The sequence below is a fragment of the Phascolarctos cinereus genome, unplaced genomic scaffold (assembly GCF_003287225.1).
Source record: "Phascolarctos cinereus isolate Bilbo 61053 unplaced genomic scaffold, phaCin_HiC Scaffold_2;HRSCAF=192, whole genome shotgun sequence".
NCBI lineage: Eukaryota > Metazoa > Chordata > Mammalia > Diprotodontia > Phascolarctidae > Phascolarctos > Phascolarctos cinereus.
In genome coordinates this window covers 3,203,130-3,226,285 of record NW_027555625.1, presented here as the reverse complement: position 1 = coordinate 3,226,285, position 23,156 = coordinate 3,203,130, and the positions used below count along the sequence as shown (strand labels likewise).

The 23,156-nt window shown below is 47.0% G+C and overlaps 1 protein-coding gene across 10 annotated transcripts in view; it reads right to left on the bottom strand.

Moving 5' to 3' along the window:
* Positions 1-23,156, bottom strand: part of PUM2 (pumilio RNA binding family member 2) — an 88,521-nt gene that overhangs the window by 45,799 nt on the left and 19,566 nt on the right. For 8 of the 10 annotated variants that reach the window (XM_078149218.1, XM_078149219.1, XM_078149217.1 and 5 more), the window contains 6 exons: positions 19,012-19,080; positions 12,707-12,815; positions 6,845-7,032; positions 6,090-6,259; positions 581-854; positions 398-491 (listed from right to left, as the gene is read on the bottom strand). In XM_078149218.1, the coding sequence (XP_078005344.1) occupies positions 398-491; positions 581-854; positions 6,090-6,259; positions 6,845-7,032; positions 12,707-12,815; positions 19,012-19,062 (886 nt within the window). In that variant the 5' untranslated portion in view covers positions 19,063-19,080. Of the gene's footprint in view, positions 1-397; positions 492-580; positions 855-6,089; positions 6,260-6,844; positions 7,033-12,706; positions 12,816-17,316; positions 17,398-19,011; positions 19,081-23,156 lie in introns of those variants that run through there. The other 2 variants (XM_020967411.1, XM_020967415.2) reach the window with 2 other exon arrangements.

The following is a 23,156-nucleotide window of genomic DNA, read 5'->3' as shown; positions in this document are numbered from 1 at the left end:
TGGCCTAGGACTGCAGGGCCAGAGGACCCCAGGCCAGCCTCCGAGCAGTCCCAAGCACGGTGCTGATTCCCATTTCACCAAGAAACGAGTGGGTGACCTGGCCAGGGCACCCCAGATGCTCCAGGGTGGCATTTCTAATTTTGCTTCTCAAGTGTGTAAGATACCGGCTGCTCTTCAGTCACAACACTGACCGAGGCCCACCAAGGAACATTCCTGAACCCTGACCTTGTACTGGATTACCAAAGGAGGCCACTCACTAAGAATACAGCCCACTGGGAAGAACTGAAAGGCCACGGGTCTTCTCGTAAAACTTTCCTAACTCTGCTCAGGACACCAGTCCTTCTCCCACCCCCACCCCACCCCACCCCACCCCACCCTCCATTTGCTCACCACTCACCAATGTGAGGCTGCTGGGCCGCAGCTAACGCATACTGCTGCTGCTGGGCAGCCGTTAACTGCTGGACGGTTAGCGCACTGGTCCTCTGAAAGAGCTAGGAGACAAACAGAGGCCCCCTTGAGCTTTCTGTGTAAAGCTCCCCCTCAGTGTGGGCAGCACCAATCGCCCCGTAAGCCCAGTTACCTGCTGTGGCTGAGAGCTGTAGTCAAAGAGGCCGACGGCAGCCCCTGAAGAGTCCATCGGCACCTGGTTTCCAGGATAGTCAAACTGCAAGGAATCCAGGCCCACCTGCTCCATGGCATCCAAAGTCTGGACTTCAGGGCTGGGGAACTCTTCCACGAGGGGCTTATTAGCTGCAGGATTGGGGAGAGGACCCAGTCCTTCAGGAGGATTCGAATTGGGGCCCAGGCGCTCAGCTACTTCTGTGGGAGAAGCTTGGCGGCTTCCTGGAGTACGACTAAATAAAGAGAATTAGGCGGGATCAGAGCGTGGAAAAGCCACCGGCAACAAGGGAAACAGTTACAATGTCCTAAAGAAACACAGAAGGTCCCTGAAATGCCTCAAGTCTAGACAACACATGTGATAATCCAAACCACACAATGTCCACGTTTTTAATTAGCACCAGGAAGGGCCTTTGGCATCATTTGACCCCAGGCCCTGTGGGACCCAAGGAACCTCAGACCAGGAATCAGGTCCCCCACGCCCTGCTGAAGAGGGCGAGCCTGGTGCGTGGATAGCAAACTCCAAGCTCCAATGGAACCTCTCCAATTTCATGGTAAGCTAGAGCTACTCATGCTGCCTTGGAAGAAGTTCTAAGTTCTCGGCACTGTCGAGTTCCTCACAGAGCCAAAGATTAAGAGTTAAAGGGGGGAACACAGAGGTCAACAAATCCAAAGCTCTCACAACCCTGTGAAGTGGGGGCTGTCATCCCCAACTAACAGGTGGGGAAATGCAGGCTGAGAGAGGCAGGTCACCCAGGCAGTGACAAAGACAGCATGGAATGAGTGTTTCCTATGTGCCGATATCTGCAAGGCACTCACTCTGCTGAGCACTTTTCAAATATTATCTCAACAGATCCTCACAACAAGCCTGAGGAAAGTAGGGGTTGATATTATCCCCACTTTGCACTTGAAGAAACTTGAAATTACTTGTCCATGGTCACACAGCTGCTAAGTGTCTGAGGCTAGATTTGAACTCAGGTCTTCCTGACTCTCCAGGCCCAGAACTCCATGCACTCCCCCACTGAGCTGTCTCTAGAACAGCTAGGAAGTAACCTCTCTACTTTGCAGATAACAGAGCAAACAAATCACTGTCAACCAGAACAGGATAAATGCATTAGAATGGAAATCAAACTCCAGTTTTCATGACAAAAAAGACCCTTAACTTTAATTTTGAAAGAACTTCCAGGAATCACCTAGCAGGCTTTTTTGTGCCATCCATGAAAAGCGATGACTTGGCTAGGAGATGGAAGGCTCAGTGACCTCGACTTAAAAACGTGGCTCAATGTGGTACGCAGGAGAAGGGCCAGCAGAAAATGGTGGCTCCTCTGAAGCCTGGAAGCAAAAGTTCTCTAGCCCAGAGATCTAGGTCACTTGAACCAAACAGAAAGAAAGGTCAGCAGCAAAATAAGTTGCCTGTGTGAAAATCTCCACAGATTCATCCCCAACGCCTTTTGAGCCATTCCCTAAAATAATTCTCTTTCGTGTCCAGGGATAAGGAGGATACGTGTACAAGTAGATACCCCTGACTTCTCTGAAAACCAGGCTGTGCCAACAGCTCCTGGTCCCACACAAGCAACATTTCCACCTGCAAAAGCTCCTCTATTTTACTGCTGGAAACTCTGGACACTGAATAAAAAGGAAAAAAACCCACCCCTTCATTTGAACTCTTGTCACTCATAACTGCGCCCTGCCCCCCACTTCTCTCAGCAGGACTTTCAGCCTCCCTCCCACCCCCACTCTCTAACTCTGGATCCGGCTCCAAGCAGAGGCCCTTCCAGAAGCCAGGTCCCAGGGTCCTCCCAAACAGGGCTCTATCAAACCAATCAACAAACATTTTTTAAGTGCCCAGTACGTGCCAGGCACTGTAGTGAGACAGTACCTGCCCTCAAGCTCACAAGCTTATATGGGTACAAACAAGGTACAGACGGGATAAACCGAGGGGTAATCACCAGAGGGAAGGCACCAGCATTAAGGGGACATCAGGAAAGGCTTTTTGTAGAAGAAGAAAGCCAGGAGGCAGCAGAGCTTAATAGGGAAAGCGGAGAGCCAGAGCAAAGCGTCCAGTGACATTGAATGAGGAGAAACCAGCAGGCTCTTGGGTGTGATGAGGGCCTGCCTAGTGGGGAAATGGCAATGTCAGGAGAAGAAGGCACAGAGGAAAGGTGTGGGCAAAGATAGAAACCACAGAGGGACAAGAGAAAGCCAGGAGGGCAGGAGGACAAATCTGGGAGGATGGCGAGGACCTGGATGAGAATAGGGCAGTCAGGAAGACAGAAAGGCTTTGGGGAAGAGGATGAGTTGGATCACCCTGAGTTTAAGACACCTATGAAGGACATTGAGGTAGCAGGAGATATGAGGCTGAGGTCAGCAGAGAAGACAGGAATGCATAAATGAATCCAGGGAGGGAGCTGTTAGGTGGTACAGTGGATAGAGCACTGGCCTTGGAGTCAGGAGAACCTGAGTTCAACTCCAGCCTCAGATACTTGACAGTTACTAGCTGTGTGACCCTGGGCAAGTCACTTAACCCCAAATGCCTTGCCAAAATGCAAGTAAAAAGGAAAAAAAGAATCCAGGGAGGCTGATGAGACTACCAAGTGAAGTCATGGAGAGGAGAGGCCCAGCACAGGGACCTGGGGACACAGGCAGAACCAGATGAAGGGCAAGCAAAGGTGACTGAGAAGGAGCAGTCAGCCAAAGAGAAGATCCAGGTAAAGCAGGAGAGAGAGAGGATCCAGGAGAAGGGTGAGGACTGAGAAAACCCCAATCCAGAGATACCAGCTACCTTGGGAGAGAGTGAAGGAGAGGCAGGGTCAAAGAAGTGGACATAGCTGCTGGAGATGGCCTTCTCAAGAAGGCGTGCCAGAAGAGGGAGGAGAGATGCGGCCAGCAGCTAAGAGTGCAGGGACAGATCCTTTTGGAAGGAGGGAGCAAACAGAGTTTGTAGAAGCGAGGAGGCAGCCAGCAGATAAGGAGGAGCTAAAGACAAGTGAGAAGATAATGGAGAAGGGATGGAATGGGGATCACCTGAGCAGCAAAGATGGGTTTGCCCTTCAAAAGAGAAGGTGTTCAGATTGTGGAAGGGATCTGGTGGACATGGGATGAGGACGAGGAAGGGGAGGAGGAGAGGGGAAGACGGAGCTCTCATCTAAAAGCACCAATATTTTCAGAGAAACATGAGGCCAGGTTGTCAGCTGGGAGGGTGGTACAGAGGGGAAGCCACAGGAGGCTTGAGGACAGAGAAAAGGTTGGGAAGAGCTGCTGTAGAGCACAGGACAGTGACTTGGGGTCTGCCTCACTGGACCCCACTGAGCTATGGAACCACAGCTTCGTTCCACAGTCTGTGAGTGGGAGCGATCCAGGCCTGAGGCTTGGCAGGGCAAGATCAGCAACAGAACCGGGGTCTGGGCACTCGAGACAGAAGGACAGCGTACAGGTGAACTGGCTCCCCAAGGGTTGAGATGGGGAAGAGAGGAGGTGGCTACAGTTGGGGGGAACGGCCCAGCAGAGAACTCAGGGTCAACTGGAGACCACAGTGAGGACAAGGAACAAGGGCTGGAGTTACAAGGTAGAGGGAGAGGTGGAGCGACCACAGAACGTAATCAGGTAAGGGCACTGCACAGCTCCTGACTGTGGACAGGGTGTATTTGCGAGAGATGGTGAGATCGAGGGGGTGGCCATCTCTGGACGGAGGAGGGGCAAGCTGAGGTGAGCCCAGCATGGACCCTAAAAGCAGTCCCAGAATGGCCAAAGGGAAGCAGGAACGACTTAGCGGTACAGCGGTGCGCTGTGGGGCCTCACCACACTATGCTGACTACTTCAGATGCTCATCGGGACAAATGATGACCCTGACAAAGCACTTTTAACGCCCTCAGTTTTCTCCAGATGCTGAAGAGAAGACCATGTTCCCTCTCTCCCACTGATATTAGGGACAAGTCTACCAATCCATCCAGGAACTGAAGCTGCAATTGACTCTCACTTTATCTGTCCAGGCTAACACTGGGACTCATTTCCATGCTGAATCAATGGGAGGGAGAAAATGAGCAGAACTGACAAAAATCTCCCAAGTCCCCCCGGAAAGCTCTGGAGATTCAACTATTACATACGACTGTTAGGATGCTGGGATGACGCACCAATGGCTCTGCTTCTGGAAAATGTTTTATGTCATCAAGTAACTGAAGCTGAATCCATGGTAATATAGTAACAATAAGAAATAACAGCACTATTAACATAGAATAGAATTAGAACATTCGTAGGAATGCAAAGCATTTCTATTCAGAAAACCAAAACTGCAGTATTCTCCACAAAACACATCTTAATTTGTTTAAAAAAACAAAAAAGCTGCCAATAGGAAGCTGGTCTCTCCATGGTTACTGTGCTCAGGGTCTGCCCCTTTCAGTGGTGCCATTGTTCTTGCTATAGTTAATGTTGTTTTAACACTTCAATTATAAAGATGTGGATCCTGAGGGCTTATGGTCAACTCAGCATTAATTAGTCTCGGGTGAAATTTGTGTTTGATAGGAGCCGGGGAGCAAATGCAAGATGTATTTTCGAAACTGAATTCTTTGCATTTCACTGAATTCATTTCTTTTTTTAAAAAGAGGTTTACTGGTTTTGGATGGTGTCTTGCACTCAGGCATTCTTTATGTCACTGATTTTAAAACCATTTTATGCCAATGTCTCCCTCGATTTGGAGATCTAAAAGCAACAGATTTAAACACTGGTCCCCTCTGGACATGTGGGTAATAGGCTTTTAAACACAATTAATTTAGTATGTGCTTCGATACAAGCTGATGAACAGGAAACCAATAGGAAGCAATGACTTGTGAAATTTAGGCAATTTGGTGTTCTAAGAACCAAGCCTTCGAAGGAAAAGCTCAAGTACATCTGCAGATGACTGGGCCACGTTAATTCCTCAAAGCAATGAAGTGCATTCTTCGGACTAACTCCCAAATCTCCACCACCTACTGTCTTCTTGCCATCAAAACCAACCCCTAGTCCTTCAACGGGGTCATGGCAGGGTGGCTGCTTCTCAGCTACAATAAGGCCTTCGTTTTCTTAGGCCAAACTATTAAGGGACAAGGAGGAGGTGGGGAGGAAAAAGGGGGGGGGAGGGATGGAGAGGAGGAAGAGGAGAAGAGAGGATTCGCCACCAGGAGCTCAGACAAGAGGCACTGTTGGGCAGAGAAGGGGAGAGTTTGGCAGGGGAGAATATAGCAGAACGAATGTGAGCTCTCAATCACAGTGCTGTCCATCCGAAATGCTGCAAAGGACGTGCATTGCCCAAGAATTGTTCTGAGGATCCAAAGGGTTTGAGAAAACCAGCTAACCTCACTCACGAGTAACAAAAAACCGTACTCCCAGGCAGTGCAGTAGTTACACAGGCAGAATGGGAGGCACCTGGGAAAGCGTCTGGACGAGCCCCACAGCCCAGTAAGGACATGCTTGTCTTCGGGAGAAAGTGAAAATCTTACTCAAAATCTTTGCAATCGGCATCCATTCCATTGGGCAACCCTCTGCCTTTTATTTTAGAATCCTGCTCATCTCCTTGTTTAAGGTCTCTGTCTGGGTCCTCCTCAAGCGGAGAAGCCTGGCCTTTCTCATCTCCTTTCTCAGGTCCATCTGTTTCAGCATCTCTAGGGCCCTGAGGAGAAAGAATCTGTTTGATTCTGAATATTTAAGAGCACACAGAAAAGGCACCCTAAGGTGACCCAAGTCTACACTGCAGTGCACAGAAACAACAAATACACTTCAAGGTGGAACTGAGTGGTTCCCGTGTTTACCAAAGGCCAAAACTGGAAGGAATACAAAACCATCGTCATTTATAATGGAAGCGCTAATGCAACCTTAACTATAGCGGGGCTAGGAAAGCACTAACACCACAAAGTACGAGGACTGCTTCACACAGAGAGAATCTCCTTGGGATCGCAAGGTGCCACGTTTGAATTGTAATGTGCAGGGCTCCCCTACGAGGAATTAAAAGTTCATCTTGAAGATTGGTTGAGGAAGCTACTGGGGCTTACGCTTTGTGCCACCACGAAGCCCAAATCCCTCCCCAAAAGCTCCTGTGTTTCTCTGTTTCAGGACTCCCTAAATAAGGAGGATGGGGACAAGAACTAGGCATCCTCCCTGACCGCAGTCAAGGTAACCAAACATGAAAAACAGAAACAGAACCGATTCAGACACAAGCAAAGGACTGAGGCTTTCTTCCAAGCACGGAGGTACTTACAAAAGCTCCTTTCCTAAATCGAGAATCCAATTTATCTGCAGGAGAAGAACTCAATACATATTCTACCATGCTCACGCCAAGGCCTCCACTTTCGGATCGAGGAGACAGAATTGCATTTACTTCACTGTTTCCATGAAAACCCTGTCCAGGTCTTCTCTGTACCATAATAGGCTGGGACATCGAATGGTCTGTTTGGAAGAAAGAATAAAATGAAAAACCATGTCAACTTCCAAGTTAAACAAAGAGGTTACAGGATAAACAGAGGGGAAGAAACCCCCTACCAGATTTTAGTTTAAATGCTGCTTGATGTAAACTCTATGGGAGGATACTCCATTGACAGTCACTCAGATGACAAAGGCCCTGTGAGCTATGGGGAAGTAGAGAGAAAGAACAACCTAAGAGCCGCTCAAAGAAAACCAGGGCACTGGGGAAGAAGTTAAAATAACAGCTGAGATGGAGGACTAGGGGCCAACCCAGGTCTCACAGGCACCCTCAGAAGAATAATTCCCCACAAACAACAATTAGGACAAGCTGGGGGGGAGGGGAAGACCGATGCTCCCTAACAGGAAGTGGGCTCACCAGCATACCTCAGGTGCCATCAAGCAAGATTATATTCCCCACCTAAAACCTGGCTCACCAACACGATGAGTAACTTTTCCAAGATCACTAATTCCAAGTTACCCAGTCCACTAGCTAGCTTCTTTTAAGAAAGACTTATAAACAGGCCGATCCCTAGCACTGTAACTTTCGATATGGATAAAAATGAATCCTTCTGAATATTTTTAGCTTGAGTAATACTTTTTAATACCACTACAGAAGGGAGAGAGGGAAGGTAGGGAAACATTTGTTGAGAGAGAGAGAGAGAGAGAGAGAGAGAGTGTGAGAGTGTGTGTGTGTGTGTGTGTGTAAGCTGGCATGGATATACTAAGTATTATGGGCTAAGCACTTTACAAAAATTATTTCATTTGATCCTCAACAACCTTAGGTGGTAACGACTACTATGACTCCCATTTTCCAGAAGAGGAAACTGAGGCAGACAGAAATTAAGTGACTTGCCCAGGTCCCTTAGAACACAGTGAGTGTCTGAGGCTGGACATGAACTCAGGATTCCTGACTCCAGGCCCACTGCTCCAGCCCCTGTGCATCCAAGGTGGCAGGGAAAAAGCATAAAGACAGTTTAAGGTAAGTGAAAGTACAAGTGATCACATAACACAAACTCAAATATGACAACTGAGGCAAAACTTATTAAAGGAACTTTGTCACAGAGCTTTATAAATGGTTTCCAACAGGGTACAAAATCTCAGCTCCTTCTCTAGTCAATCTAATCAATAGCAAAATCAACTCTGAAACGCTGGGGAGGCGGTCAGCCCAGTTGCCTAGCTACCTAAATACAATTATTCACTTAAAAAAGCCAGCTAGGTGGCACAGTTCAGAGGCTGGATTTTTCCTCAAGCACTTTCTAGCTGCATCATCTGCGTAACAAGTTTCAGAATCTAGCTCTCTCATCCACAGAAAGAGGGAAGTGGATTGGACAGCCTCTTAAGGCTCCTTAAGAGTTCTAAACGTTACATTACTATGCTCCTAAGGGCACTGCAGAGGATATTCTTCTTCAGGTATGGCCCAGGATGGCTGGCCAAGGTCCACTTCTAAATCTGAAATCCTCTGACACTAAATTCCAATGAAGACTGATCAACTTTCACTTGCTCCTTAATGGCCTGAATCCTGACCAAGGCTGATCCCCTTCCATCCCAGATCCCCCAGCAGACCGACCGCTCCCTCTCTCACTTACCCTTAATCTCTTCCCTCCTAACGACAAATCTGTCTCCCATATCCTGAAAAACACCCTCCCTTGACCCTTCCATCCCCACGATCATCCTATTTCTCTCTGATGGATCCTCCAGACCACACCCTGTTAACTATTGGTGTCCGCCAGGGTTCTGTCCTGGGTCTTCTTCTCTTCTCCCTCTAGACTAGTTCATCGGGGGTTGAGGGAAGAGAGGACTCAGGGCATGATGAAGTCCTTCAGCTAGTGGGACTGAACATCTGCCCTGCTGGTGAAGGGCCTGCGAGGAGCTCTCCAACGTCCACCTCGACCTCTCCAAAGAGGGGGAAAGGAGGTGCTGAGTAGGTGTGAGTTTCAGAGTTCATTTGATCATGCAAAATGAGTTTCTGGGGACAATGGAGAAGTCCAAAGGAAAAGCCAGGTGGGAAATGACGTAGGGGAATGACATGGTTGGATCTGCATTTCTGAGAGATTCATGGGTCAGCTCAGCGGAAAGCTGACTGGAGGCAAGCAGACCCCCCAGCAGGCCATTATGATAGTCCAGGCATGAAGTAATGAAGGCCTGGACCAAGATGGTGCCAGAGTCTGAAGAAAGGAAGGAGCATATATACACTGGAGAGGTTTACAAGGATCACCAGGACTTGACATACCTGACTGGATATGGAGCAATTAAAGTGAGGACTCACAAGATGACATGCAGGTCAGGAGCTGGGGTGACAAGGAGGACAGTGATCCCCTTGACAGCAATAGAGAACTTTGGGAGAAGGGAGGCTGCCTATAGAACATGCCACTGCAGAGGTCCACACCTTGGGCCCCTCAATTTTGAGTTGCTGAGCACTGGCCCAGACCTTTTCCAGATCAAGCCCCCATGTTCAGACCCTTCTCTCCCTTGCCAGCTCTGACATCCAATCAACTGTACCCAAACACCTCTGTCTGGCCAAGTCTTCCCAATGGGAAGCCTTCCCCCATGAGAATGCAAGCTGTCCTGGCACAAGGGATGTGTCTAGGCTTTTCTTTGTGTCCTTAGCGCTTAGCAGAGTGCCCAGCACACATAGAGGAAGCACTTAAAATTTTGTTCATCCTTTCATTCAGAGTTTCTGATTTAACCTGGAGAAAACAAGCAATTTACTTTTGGCTTTAATAAACTCTATCAATACCTCAACAGAAAAATTAAAAACAGCTTATAACATTTTCCAAAATGAAAATTACAGTCATTATCAAAGACAAATTTCCAGAATATTACTGCATTTTAAAAAACAAAACAACGGCATAGCTACCGTATGCTAGTAGTTATCTAGCACAACACCTATGTCCCAAGAATACATACTGAATGGAAATACAAATGTCTAATTGAACTAGGAATGGCTAACTTTCCAAAGCCCTCTACTTACACTTGAATACAATCAACTGAAATGGCACCAACATAGTAAAAGAATCTTAGCCTCATTGAATTTTCTGAAACAGAATGAAAAGAATCTCAAACTCCCTAACATGTAGTTTCAAAGAAAAAAAACCAGGCAAAGTTCTGGCAAAGTATGTATTAAATTTACATCAAGAAATAGAGCTTTAGTATGAAAAATCTGGCTCAGTTCTTGCCTCTAATTTCTCCTTATTTAAATGCAATTCACAAAATTAAATCTTTGATGTCTCTAAATCTTCTTCTTAAAGGAACCACTCATTTAGATAAGGCACATCAAGGACATTTTTCTGGCTCAAAGAATGCTAACTGCTGTCATGCACTGACCTAATGATGTCACTTGTGGAAACATGTATGAACACTTACTGACACAGACTACCGATGCCCTGATTTCTGTAAAAAGGGCACAACCTGGTTCTGAACTGGCCCATTCATTCAGGCAAAAGTCCTGACTTCAGAAATTATTCCGTGCTTAAAGGTTTTTTAAGGGAGTGTTTAGGTTTGAATATTAAGACTGAGCCATTTTCACCCCAAACTGTGAACAATCTAACGACAGCTCTAACATCATACAGATTTAACCACTATTATTAACCTACAACTTGACTTAGCAAGAGTTATTCAAAGTAACTGTCTAATTATTAAATTCACAAACAGTACCACACTCAATTCTACTTTCAAAGAAAAGTTCATTTGGGAACTAGCCAAATGATTTGGTAGGATTTGAGGGTGTTTCAAATCCCCTTAATTAAGCAACATCTCATTTCACTGAAGTCTTCTAGAAGCTCACCATAAAGTAAAATCTCTTTTCACATTCTTCCGCAGGATCAGAAATTCAGTCTCACATACAAGCAGTGCACATCAGGGTATTTTCAGTTCCACATTTCTCCAACAAGCATTAATTAAGCATCTCTGTACCAAGCACTGTGCCAGACCATGAGGACACAAGCAACCAAATCCAAGCCCTTGCTCACAAGGAACATGCACCGTAGCAACAAGGAGGAAGAAACAGAAATATATGCATCCACAAAGATAGAAGGATTCACGCTCAAATAAGCTAAGTTGTTGGGGTTTTTGGAGGGGTTTTGTGTGTGTGTGTGTTGTAGTTTTTCTTTTTTTTTTGGGGGGGGAGATGTCAAGAAAAGCTTCCTGTAGGAAGGAGGCAGCACGGGAGCTAGGCTTTCAAAGAAACCAGGAATTCTGTGTGAGAGAGGCCACTGCAGACAGCCTGAGCAGATGCCCAGCGGCCAAGCAGTCAGTCAATAAACGTTCACTCAATGCTGCCACAGCACTGCTGCTAACGACTGGGGACACAGCAGGCAACACAAGGAGGGCAGTCCCCCTCCGCACCTCACTCTCATACCTTCAGGCCCTCCTGTCACTGGCACATCTCTCTTCCTGCACACAGGGCCAGGCCACCGCTGGAGCCCAGACCTGCCCAACTGCTATTCCAAATCCCAGGCCTGAGCATCTCCTTCCCTTTGTCAAAAAGATGACCAATCTAAAGAGGAACCAACATGCAGACAACCACATACATATGAGCTCTATCCAGCTGGAGACTGGAAGTAATCAGAGGAAGAAAGAAAGAAAGAAAGCCATTCTGGTGGGGGAGAGGGGAGAGAGCACTCTGCGAAGGCCCTGGCCCAGGGCAGAGCAAGGAGGCTGGGCTGTCGAGGGAAGAAAGAGCAGCCAAGTGTGAGAAGACGGAAAAAGAAGGCAGGCTGAACCCATGGCTTTCTAGCTGATAATTTTTCCTCCATGGTCGCTTCGAGAGGAGCCTCTATTAGAACCCAAGAAGGAGGAAGTCTGGGAAAAGGCCGCTCGATTCAGAAATTCAGAGTCGGAAGCCCTTCTGAACTCCTGCTGGCATTACACTAGTTGGGATGCACTGAGCTCCCTGAAGGGAAAAGACACGAAGGGCTCTGGTAGAAGACTCAAGGAGGAGAGGATGGAAGGTGAGGCCAAGGGCTTGGGGAGTACAGATGAGGGAGAGGAGCCTCTATTATTTGAGACACCCCCTTGTCCCCAGAGAGGTAGAGGAGGGTGCTAGAGAAGGCCTGGAGGGAAAGTCTTCCCCCAACTCCATTAGGGGAGATAACACCAATGGGCAGTGGACCCAGACAGCACAGACAGAGGACGCTGAGCAGAGGAAACCCAGAAAAGGCGGGCAGAGGGTGCTCCAGGTGAGAAAGCACAGAAGCTACAAAGGCTCCAGGAACCTAAGAGCAGAGGAGCACATCTAGTTGCCATGTTAAAGAGACAAGATCACAGCTCAGACCAGGCCATGTCATTCTCTTTACTCCCAGGGCTTAGAATCCAAACTGAACAATTCATTTTTCCTCCACGTCGCTTGCACCATGGGACTCCTCCCCAGCTCGGGCAATCTTAGTAGCCTTCCCGGTGTGGCCCGCTCTAACCCATGCCTCCTGTCTAATCAGCTTCTTAGAGACAAAGTTCAGGTACACTTGCTGGGGGTACCCTCCCCTACAAGGGGGCTGTTAGCTAAGGATCTGGAAAGTGGCAGGTGGGTATGTGCTCCAGAACTTGATTTAAAACACTGAACCCTAACCAGCAAGAATGTCAATACCATCTTGTTAGGGAGCTCAGCACAGGGAAATGAGGATTAGTGGAGCAATGATTGATTCACAGAAAAGTCATCACTTACGAGGAGTACCCCAAGCAGTCTCTCTCCATTCATCTTCCCCAAGAAAGACGCTTTTTTGTCCATCTTTTGTGGAATCATCAGGTTCCCAAAATTTTTTGGTAGGCAAAAGCTATTTTGGAAAGAAAAAAATGATAACGTTTAAGCTTTGCTGTAAACACCAAGATTCATCATGCAGTCAAAGGGAAAGCATTTTAATACATTTAATACTGAAAACTACTCTAAGAAAATCTGGGAGGGGTGCAGCCCACTCATTTGCCTTATTCAAAACAGATGCATCAAACTGCTCATCCTCTGACTTGGTGATTCCACAGTGAGGGCTGACATTCAAATCAAGAAACTAAAAACATGAATTTGTACAAATGTGTCCACAGCTGTGTAAGGTACTAGGAATGGGAAGCGACACAGACAGACCACAACGAGAGAGCAGCCAAACACATCAGGGCACAAGGACAGCATGGAGTTTAACAGTTAGGCAAAAAAAAGGAAGAGGTGATGGATGCAATGAGCTAAGAGGGTCAGACTGAGTGGTCTGAAGACCTGGGTTCCAATTCAGCTGGGAGGGCCTGGGCCTGGGCACCTTCCTGGGACCTACTGAAGCCAGAGCCTGTTTCTGAACTGCCTGGGTGAAGGAAATTCCCAAACAAGCAATTCTGCAAAACCTCCCCACGTGGACCCAGGACAAAGGAAGTATGGGGCCTCTCCACTGGCTGTACTAGGTAGGGGACAACATCAGTGCCAAAATACAGGGAGGACAATGGTCAAGTCCAAGTACACACTAAAAGACAAAAAAGGGGAGCTGGAGTGAAAATATCAGCAGTCACTGTACTGGGGGAGGGGAGAGGAGACAGGGACAACAAGTGTATTAAAAGGAAAAAATTTTTTAGTTTTACTGATTTTTAAAAACCCCTTAAAACCCATGACCACCTATCAGTCAGCCGTGTGTATGGGGCTGGGGGCACAGAAACAAAGCTAGAGCCCCCCAAGCCCTCCTGGCACAATGGGATGCCCGCTGCTCAATGATGAAGCCCTTCCCACAATCCGTCACTTCTGCTCAGCGCTAACTTTCCAGAAGAGGAAGTGCACCTTAAGATGCTGCAGAAAACGTCGCTTCTTCCCGTTCCATCTGCTCCCCGGGGAATGGAGGGAAGAGACCCGACGGCCCTTCCACCCGCCCATGTGGCTGGTTTCACTGACACTCATGGAAGCTGACTCGCCCACGGCCACAGAGCTACCAGAGCCTCTGGCTGGACGTGAACTGAAGTTTGACGCCCCAGCAGAGTGGCGTGCTTTGAGTGCTAGGCTACCTCCCACCACTGGCCAGATCATGGGAAACATTCAGGGGATACCGGGGACCAGGGGTGAAAGGAGAGGGGACTGTAAGGGGGACAGCACAGGGGACAGGAAGACAAGGTCAAGGCTAGCTTCATAATCATACTGACTGACACATCTGAATTTCTAAGATGGTAAATATCTATCTACAGCTCTGTCCCACATACACAAAAATTCTTAGATGTTCTTAGTAATTTAAAACAATATGAAGGGGCCCTAAGACTAAAAAGTTTGAGATTTGCTGATCTAGAACAATCCCCTTATTTATTTCAAAAAATGTTAGGACTATTTTTTCCACATGACCCACATTTTCCAACATATCCTCACTTTCTCTCCTAGAGATCCATTCCTTACTTTTTTCTTTTAATTTAAAAAAAAAGAGGAAAAGAAATAGTTCGTTAAATTAATCAATACCTCACAAAGTCTGCCACACGCGATGTTCCATGCCCACTGTCTCCCCCTTCTGGCTCCTAGAGGTGATCACAGCGGAAGCCAAGCATCCACTTCTGAATCTGGAGCTTCTTTCCCTACCCCCTACTCCGCCTCTCCAATATTCTGAGAACACAGTTCTATCTCTAAGAAGGATTCCCTGCCTTTCTTCACGTCTCGCATTCTACCCTCTGCTCTCCAGGGTCGTTCTGGGTTTTGACAGTGGCAGTGAGCAGAATCAGACGTACACCCGAACTGGAAACCACCAGCCTTGTTTCTGAGCCCTGCCCTGATCAGTCCTGTGTGGGTGCAGGAGAAATCTCTGAGCCTCATTCAGCCTCGCCTGTAAATGATCTAATACCTCTAGTACCGACCTCCCAATGTAGATACCACAAGGTTCAAACGAGCCAACCTTTACTAACTCTAACGTGGTCTAATTATTGCTTTAACAATAACACTGTGCCCACCCATCTTTGCCCTGTCCTACAGAAATGGCCTTCAATCCTACGCATACTCAATCACTGAACCACACACACTCTCCCTACCTATAACGTAAACCTTAAGTACTGCTCATTTCACTGAAGCTTGCTCCAGATTCAATGGGGGAAAAGGAAAGAAAGCTTCTCCACTGGACTTTACCCCCGATGAAGGCTGAGGTGTCTGCCAATTTTCTCCCTTAGTCAACACAACTAACCTATGCCATACAAAGGGCACGTAACTGCTATAGATTTGTAGTGAGGATGCATGTCATTTATCCCAAATAACTAGCAGTCTATACCCTCAAATTTGTTTTTTAAAAGCCCTTACATTAAATGAGGAACTGGAATCACTATCACAAGTATGCCCTTCCCTTGGGACAACACTGACTGACCTCAAGTGAATTCCTCATTCCAGGATTTTCACAACAGATGCTTGCTTTGGTAAGTCAAATATTCAAATGAGTGTGACATTTTTGCTACTAAAGGGAAAAAAAAATTATGCCCTAAGCCTTTCTGAAACGGCCTCTGAATTCCAGCCATACACCATTGGCCCACCGAGGGCAGAGCAGCAGATGCGGCCCTTAATGGCGTCTGCCTCTTCCTGGAATGGCTTTAACAGGTTCATTTCAATTTCCAAATAACCTGCTCATTTTTAGACATCAACAGGCCAAAAACATGCCCAGGAAGGCCCTGCGCAACCTTTTACATTCTTTAATTCCACTAACTCCAAAGTTATTCATAAAAACCACAAATTCCTTCTTTTTAAAGCCCTGAAGCCCAATCGGACTATCTGGGCCCAAGTCCCCTGTGAAATCTGGCTCTACTGAAAACGTGCTCCCTCCTCCCCGACAATCCCATTAGGCCTTTGTTCAGGAATTAGCTTTCTTGACAACTATTATCCCAGCCCCTCACCTCCCTGGGCACCCCTCCACCCCCATTTGGGTGACCACCTCATCAGCACCCTAAGGAAGTTTTCTTTGGCTGTTCAGCATTTGTGGAAACTCCCTCCTGACACTTCTCTGGGTCTAACCATTCCAGCAGAATCATACCAGCTTCTAAGCCATGTTCCTATCCCTTCTTCAAAGCTATGGAGACACTTCCTCCAATTCTCTGGTGAAACACAGATGTTATTTCTAGCTCTGCCCTGACCCATTAGTCTCATGATTCTGTCCAGGAAGTAAAGTGAGCTGCTCTGGCACAACTGACACCTGAGAAGCCCCGCTGGCTCCTTCTCTAAATGTTCACAAAGAAGCTCTCTGATAAGATATTCTAGGACATGGGGGCAGCTAGGTGGCACAGTGGATAGAGCACTGGCCCTGAAGTCAGGAGGATCCGAGTTCAAATCCAGCCTCAGACCAAGCACTTGACACTTACTAGCTGTGTGACCTTGGGCAAGTCACTTAATCCCAACTGCCTTTAAAAAAAAAAAAAAGATATTCTAGGATCTTGCCAGAAAGTCAAGTCAAGCACATTGGTCTCTAATGTGCCATTCAGCACCTTGCTAGAACATAGCCTCTGCTTTGTCCAGCAGTGGGCCTCTTCCATTTACCCCCATCTTACCAAGAAGACCACCGGACACCTACGTTGACACCTACGTTCCCTCCCTGTTTCCCCTTCCAGAGGGCTAAACCCAAATAAATGGTATAATGGAGGAAAAAGAGAGAGGCAGAGTCAAGAAGGGTTGTGTTTCAAGCTAGGGAAAATGACCCCCAACTCATTCCCCAAGTCTGGCCCAATTCAGCTATGATCATGGGGTGGGAGCTTTTCTTCTATTAGCTACAACAGAAAAACACTTCTACAGGGTCAATCCCCTATACTTGGAGACAAGTTTAAACGAAGTGGGTGGAGAACTCTGCTGCTCAGAAGGCTAAGTCAACAAGGATATCCCACTTTCTGGGGGCCACTGAGACAAAACATTCCACTGGTCACAAGCTGAAACAGGTGGAGCTCTGTGGACAGACTAACGCAAATTCGTCCCCACTAATGGAAAAACCGCAAAAGCCAAGTCCGGAGCTAGTGACTCACTAAACTTATCTATCTCTGGCACCGAAGGAGAGTACACTGTCGTCGTCCTCATTATCAACATCATCAAAAAGGGGCATCCCACAGACATGCAGTGCTTTGAACCTTTGTGGAGACAGCTCCAGTTACTTCCTGGAAAGCCAATGTGCTGAGTTTGAGAACAGCAAAATCCCATTTTGGCACAACAGTTCGGACCCAGGTCATTCTATGGAAAAGACCTTTTCAGAAAAACAGGAGTTGGAGATTTAAGAAAATAACAAAGAAAAACTTCATGGATGCTGACACTTACTTACTTCAACACTTAAGTTTACAGAGTGGAAGGAATTCTGGGGTGGAACAAAAACACCTCACCTGTCAGAGGGCAGGAGGAGAGGAAGGCTGGTGAGAGACCCCCACAGGCAAAGAAGGAAATCCCTGAAGGTTCCTAGCTGCCTGTGAGACGGGGAAAGACAGAAAGGCTGGTGGGAGACAGATACCCAGAGAAGAAAAGCTGCACGGGCTTCGGAGTCACCTGTCACAGGGGCAGGATTGAGGGGGTTGGATGACAAAGAACGAAATTGGACTTGGGACAACACTAGTTTCTCATGGTGTCTTTTAAACGACTGAAAGGGAATGAGGGAATGCTGCAGCCTCTCCAACGTCACAAAAAACTCACTTCTCTATGGAAGACGTTACCAGTAAATGGGATTTTGCAGTACCTACTTTTCACTTAAGAAAACTGCACCGTTTCCCTTGGAAGGAAAGCTGTCCAGCTGTCCCTTCCCCAACTGGTAGGGAGGCTGTGGGCAGTGGTTTGCTGAGGGGTTGTCCTGACTCTCCCCACATCCTGGGTTTCCCTCTTCTCCCTTTCAAAGAATGTGGCTGGTGCTTGTGAATGACATGACTGACGAGCTTGGGGCCAGTGGGGAGGCACAACCTGGGCCCTTCAACTGCGCAGCCAGTCCCAAGCCTGGTACATGGGGCTTCTTGGAGGGGGAGAAGAAGCACCATGATGCAAGGTCTGTGCCTTTTTCTCTTTTCTCTCCCTTCTATGATGCCAATGTCCTTCATCTGCAAGGAGGCAGGGCTGGCTGTGCTGAAGCTATCCTTGGAACCCAGAACTGACTTGGCTATACAACAGACTGCTTGGCAGTGCTTTTGGAGAAGGGAGGCTGGGGGCCTGGCCTTGTCCTATTAGGGAGAAGCTGGGCCTGAACACTGGGAACCTCGGCAAGCTCTCAGCTCTACTGGAAAGCTTAGGATGACACAATTCTAACATCAGCACTAGTACTGTGGGAGATACTTCAGACAACAACATGGAAGCCATTATGACACTTACTGTCATCTGTTAATGCTTCTTGGATCTCTATACAGTGGAGCACTAAGGAGTGTTAGTGTGAAAGGGGGCTGAACTGGGGAGTCAAGAAGACCCACGTTCAAATCCTCACGGATACTTACTGTGTGACCTGGCCAAAACAAGGAGCCTACCTGGGGCCTCAGCTGATTCATGTATGAAACAGAAATAATAATCCCTATAATCACTCATGTAATAGGGTCACTAGGAGAATTAAATGGTTAAAGGTAGGAAAGCATTCTGTAAACCTTAAGGTGCTCAGCTCGTAGTAGGCAGGTTCCCTCTGAGATGTGTAGGTGGGGAGGGGGAGGAGGAGAAAAGGGAAGCTTAGGAGGCTGTAGGCCACTGGACTGACCCATGACTGGCCACAAACAGCAGCCCTCAGGAGCAGGCACTTGCAGAAAGGGCCTGACCTGCAGCTCTCAGCACAAAACTAAGCTAACCAAGGGGTTCAAGCTCTATCTGAGCCCCAAGCTCTCTGACAAACTCAGTGAATACCCCAGATGCAAATCACCACACTGAAAACCCACAATCACAAGGAGCTGTAAATGAAAATCTGGAGGGGCAAGGGGTGGGGTTGGGGGCAAAAAGTATGGTTTGGGACACTTTAGAAACACTACTATTACTTTCAACGTGTCAATAAATTTCTCACTGATGTTTCCAGGGACTGAGTCCAAAGTCTTCTGTGAATGTTCGTGTCTGTAAATATTTACCTCTCCCATTCCCCGAGATTCTAATGCAAGAGCTTGGAAATCATGATTCATTTCATCCACAGATCAAACCTGTTGGACAATAAAAAGAAAAGGAAAAAATTAGACTCTCTCTGGAGAAGAGCACCTTCATCTTTAGCCTTGGGCATTTTTGCCCACCCCCACCACCCACACAGAAAAGACAAATTTTGGTGAGAAACCTGGGGCAGAGCCCAGGAGTTCCCTCTTTCTTAACAAAGACGTGCTCATAACCCTGTTGGTCACAGCTCATTTTTTATGTTGAAGACTTCTGAATTCACCATTTCCAATAGAACTGAGGTTTCATTCAGTCCTTTTTTATGCCCATCTATACCATACATATGCCAACAAAAGATCACGGAGTAGATCTAGCCATGCTCATGTCTCGGGCACACATCATAGCTTCCCTAAAAGGGAGGGGCTGCTGGGGTTCTCCTCGCCACTCAGCAATGACTTCTTGAAACCAAAGAGCAGCCTCCACTACGTGCCTCAACAGCAACGTCTTCCTTCTCCCTTATCTGTCATTTCACTGTCCATTACTGGTCTACTCTTGCTTCTTTCTTCCCTCCTACTTGCCTGCCTCTGCACCCAAGAGTCAAGGGCCCTTGTCAGCAGAGACCAGCTCCCACCACTACCTCCACGTGTCTACTCCTCATTATACACTCCTATATTCAATATGTTACCACCTAGTGGCCCTTGTCTTACTTCTCCAGGATGGAGAAAGGCAAACGAGCAGCTGAATCCCTCCAGGTCTCTGCCTTCCCCCACAAGGCTCAGCTCTGGTGCTACCCCGCCAACAAATACCAACAATAAGCAGAAGCACATCAAAGTTTGCCCCAACTTCTGAGGTGAATTCCTTCAAACATCACAAGATGCCCTGGAGGAAGGGGACAGAATTGAAACCACTGCCCTCCCCACCCAGGATAAAAGCAAACACCTCTCAGCTGCGCCTCTAAGGCTCTCCTCAAACTCAGCATGCCATCTCTCCCACTTTCATGGCTTTGCACAGACTATAGGCAAGGCCTTCGCTGCCCTCCCTCATGGCTCCTGACAGCACTTCAGATACTAGAAGGGAGTCCTTGCCTATGCACACACACACACACACACACACACACACACACACACACACACACACACACAAAATACAAAACTGATGAAGTAGCTAAGTAAAAGGAGTTGAGCAACTCCACTAGGCCTTGACCGCTAGGCAGGGTTTGAACAAGCGAAGGATAGGAGGCATTAAGCTACATAGGAAAATGTGCCAAAGTTAGCCAGAAAATAAGGTCGGTGAGGAAGAAAGGATGTGCTGAAAACAGTGGATGCATTGAGCCCAGAAGCGAAGAATGAAAGGACATCATGAGGCCTTCAACTTGCTCCCCACCCCTGAGGGAAGGACTAGGACCAAGGCAGGAATGACCAGGATATTGGCCCAGGAGAGCTTCTCTTCCAGAGGCCTGACTATGGAGGGGTGGGGAAGAAAAGAGGGGCTGAGGCTTCAGCCTCTGACAGCCCTCTCAACGCCAACCTTAACTTGACAGGAAGATGGGACCAGAGCACAGTTTCAAAAGCTATGAAATCTGAACCTGGGCTTGTTAGGGAGCCACTGGAAGGCACAGGGGGTGGGGAGACACACCCATGCCAGTGATTTGTAATAACATGTTCATTAATAAAATGAAAATCAAAGTATTTGGATACAGCTAAAAGTAAAGTAATATATGAGCGCAGGGACGCCATCACACCTGCAGCTAAAGAGGTCACCTAAAGGACACACACAATCTGCAAGGCAGTGATCCTCGGGGTGGACAGAAAGAGGAAAACGACCCAGATCTGGTACAGGGCAAGATGCAGTAGTGACTGAGACCCAATGACCTGGATGTCTGCTCATGTTCTCTAAGGAGGGGAGGAATCCACAGAGCAAGAGTCTATTCTTGCTAAGATTCCAGTCAACTAGGAAGAACTGACTGGATTACTGGGGCAGACAATGGAATTTTGTGGGGAAATGATCGTCAGACCCTAAGTGACATCTACATCAGACTTCTGGAGAAGAAACTTCAACAAAAGATTCAGAAAAAGGAGAAGCAGGAGGGTCTCACGGACCAAAGTTCTGTAAGGGAGGTAAACTGAGAAAGGATGCAAAGAGCCTGAGAATGAAATTCTAAAGAAACAATGCCCGAGGAGGAAAAAGGGAAATTGTCCAACAAAAATAAGGGGGACGTGCAGAACTCAAATCCACTTGGATTTAAGAGCTACGTATACACAGGCCTGAAGAAAGGGCAAGTGACAGAGGAGAAACACAGCCACAGAGCTCTTATCCTAGCGTGGTCATGCTAACGCTCAGAATGCCCTCACAGCTTACAAGGACAACTATGGTCAACAAGAAGATGGGCAGTTTCCTGGTGGGAGCAGAGGAGATCAGGAGACAATGCCACCACCCACTCAGGGGGGATAACTGACAAGAGAAGGCACCCTCTTTGGCTCACAAAGGACAGAACCCAAATGGCTAATGGGGCTAAATGAAGTGAGAGAAAAGAGAAGTCACCAGGGCAGGGCAAAGCAAACCATATCCTTGAGGACTTAAAAGGATGCCAGGGGATTAATGCCTGCAACCTCTGACAGACTAGGAAGAACGGGAGAGGTTCTGGCAGGACCGGAAAAGCAAACGATGAAGTCCGCAAACTTTAGGTCGGCAAACAAGTTAGATTCCCGTATCATTACAGGGACAGTAAAAATCCAATCAAAAGCCCTAGAAAGTGTGCCTGGACTGTGGGTTCCCATGAGTTCTTCAAGCAAAGATGAGACGACCAACCACTTGTTGAGAACAAGGCAGAAGGGATTCTTCGACAGCTGCAGATCCAACTGGTCCCTGACCCCTTCCCAGCCAGCCTGGGATTCTATAATCTCCCCGAGGAGAAAAACAGCTGACTCCATATAATACAGGACAAACACAAGTTCAATGAATCAACAGAAGATGCAGTGGACGAAGCATAAATAATAGAGTGCTATTTCCAGTGGTTGCTTCTGGGCCCTTCCTGTAATTACATAACCCTTCCTATATTATGATGATGACCACGATTATGGAAAAAGAATTGTAATCCCAAATTAAATAGGATGATATATTTTTCCAAGCAGGGGGAGAATTTGAAATCACTAGAATGAGGGTTAAAAGGGTGTAAAAAAGTGCTGGAAAAAAAAGAGATCTGAAGAGCATAAGCTGAACTGATTCACATCTAATCCACCCACCTTATTTTACAAAAGTAGCCAAAGCTCAGGGAGATTGAGCAGTTAACCCAAGACCATATAGGTCCAGGCATGGCATCTCCAGTCTCCCAAGTTCTCTAATACACCATATGCCTCTCATGGGCTAATTATCCTTTTCGATTTCTTCTATGAAAGAACACTCCAACAGTGTATAATAGGCCTCCGGTGAAAACAGGTTGTGTGCAAACTCTGGCAAATATGCAGAGGTAACAAATAAAAAAGTTAATTCCAAGCATTTGGATTAGAAACATCCCTAAGGTTACAAATAGGCAATCATCATCTCTTGTGGAAAAGAAATTGGCTAAAATTTTGTATTGCTTCCCTTGAGCTATTACATTTAGCAAACTGCACCAAAGGGGTATGGATATGCAAAAACTGTAATGTAAAATGATTACTTACAACTCATGAGTCTTAACTCCTTCAAAGTAAAGATCTACTATGAAGCTTAACATGAAGTCTATTCATTAGCCTCCACATTTAACTGGGCTTCAAAACTCAATTTTGCTTGCGACAGAACTGTCCAAATAGAAAACGATTTTGCAAAATTCCTATCTTTTCCCCTCTCCCTAGGTATCAGACATGGCAGGGAGTCCTTGGGAGGAATGGAGTTGGAAACAGCAACAGCAAGAGTCACTTCCTACTAAAAACCTGGATGTCTCATGACCTCATCACCAACACTATCTTCTGTTTACCTAAATGCATCCTGTGTGAGGATCAAATGAAATAATATTTGTAAGGCATTTTGCAAACCTTAAAGCACTATATAAATGCTGGCTGTTAACTAATTTAAGGCAGAGGGGGCTAAGACTCAGAGGTTTCAGTAATTTGCTTTGGAGTCACATAACTAGAGAGTTCTGACTTAGGATACAAAT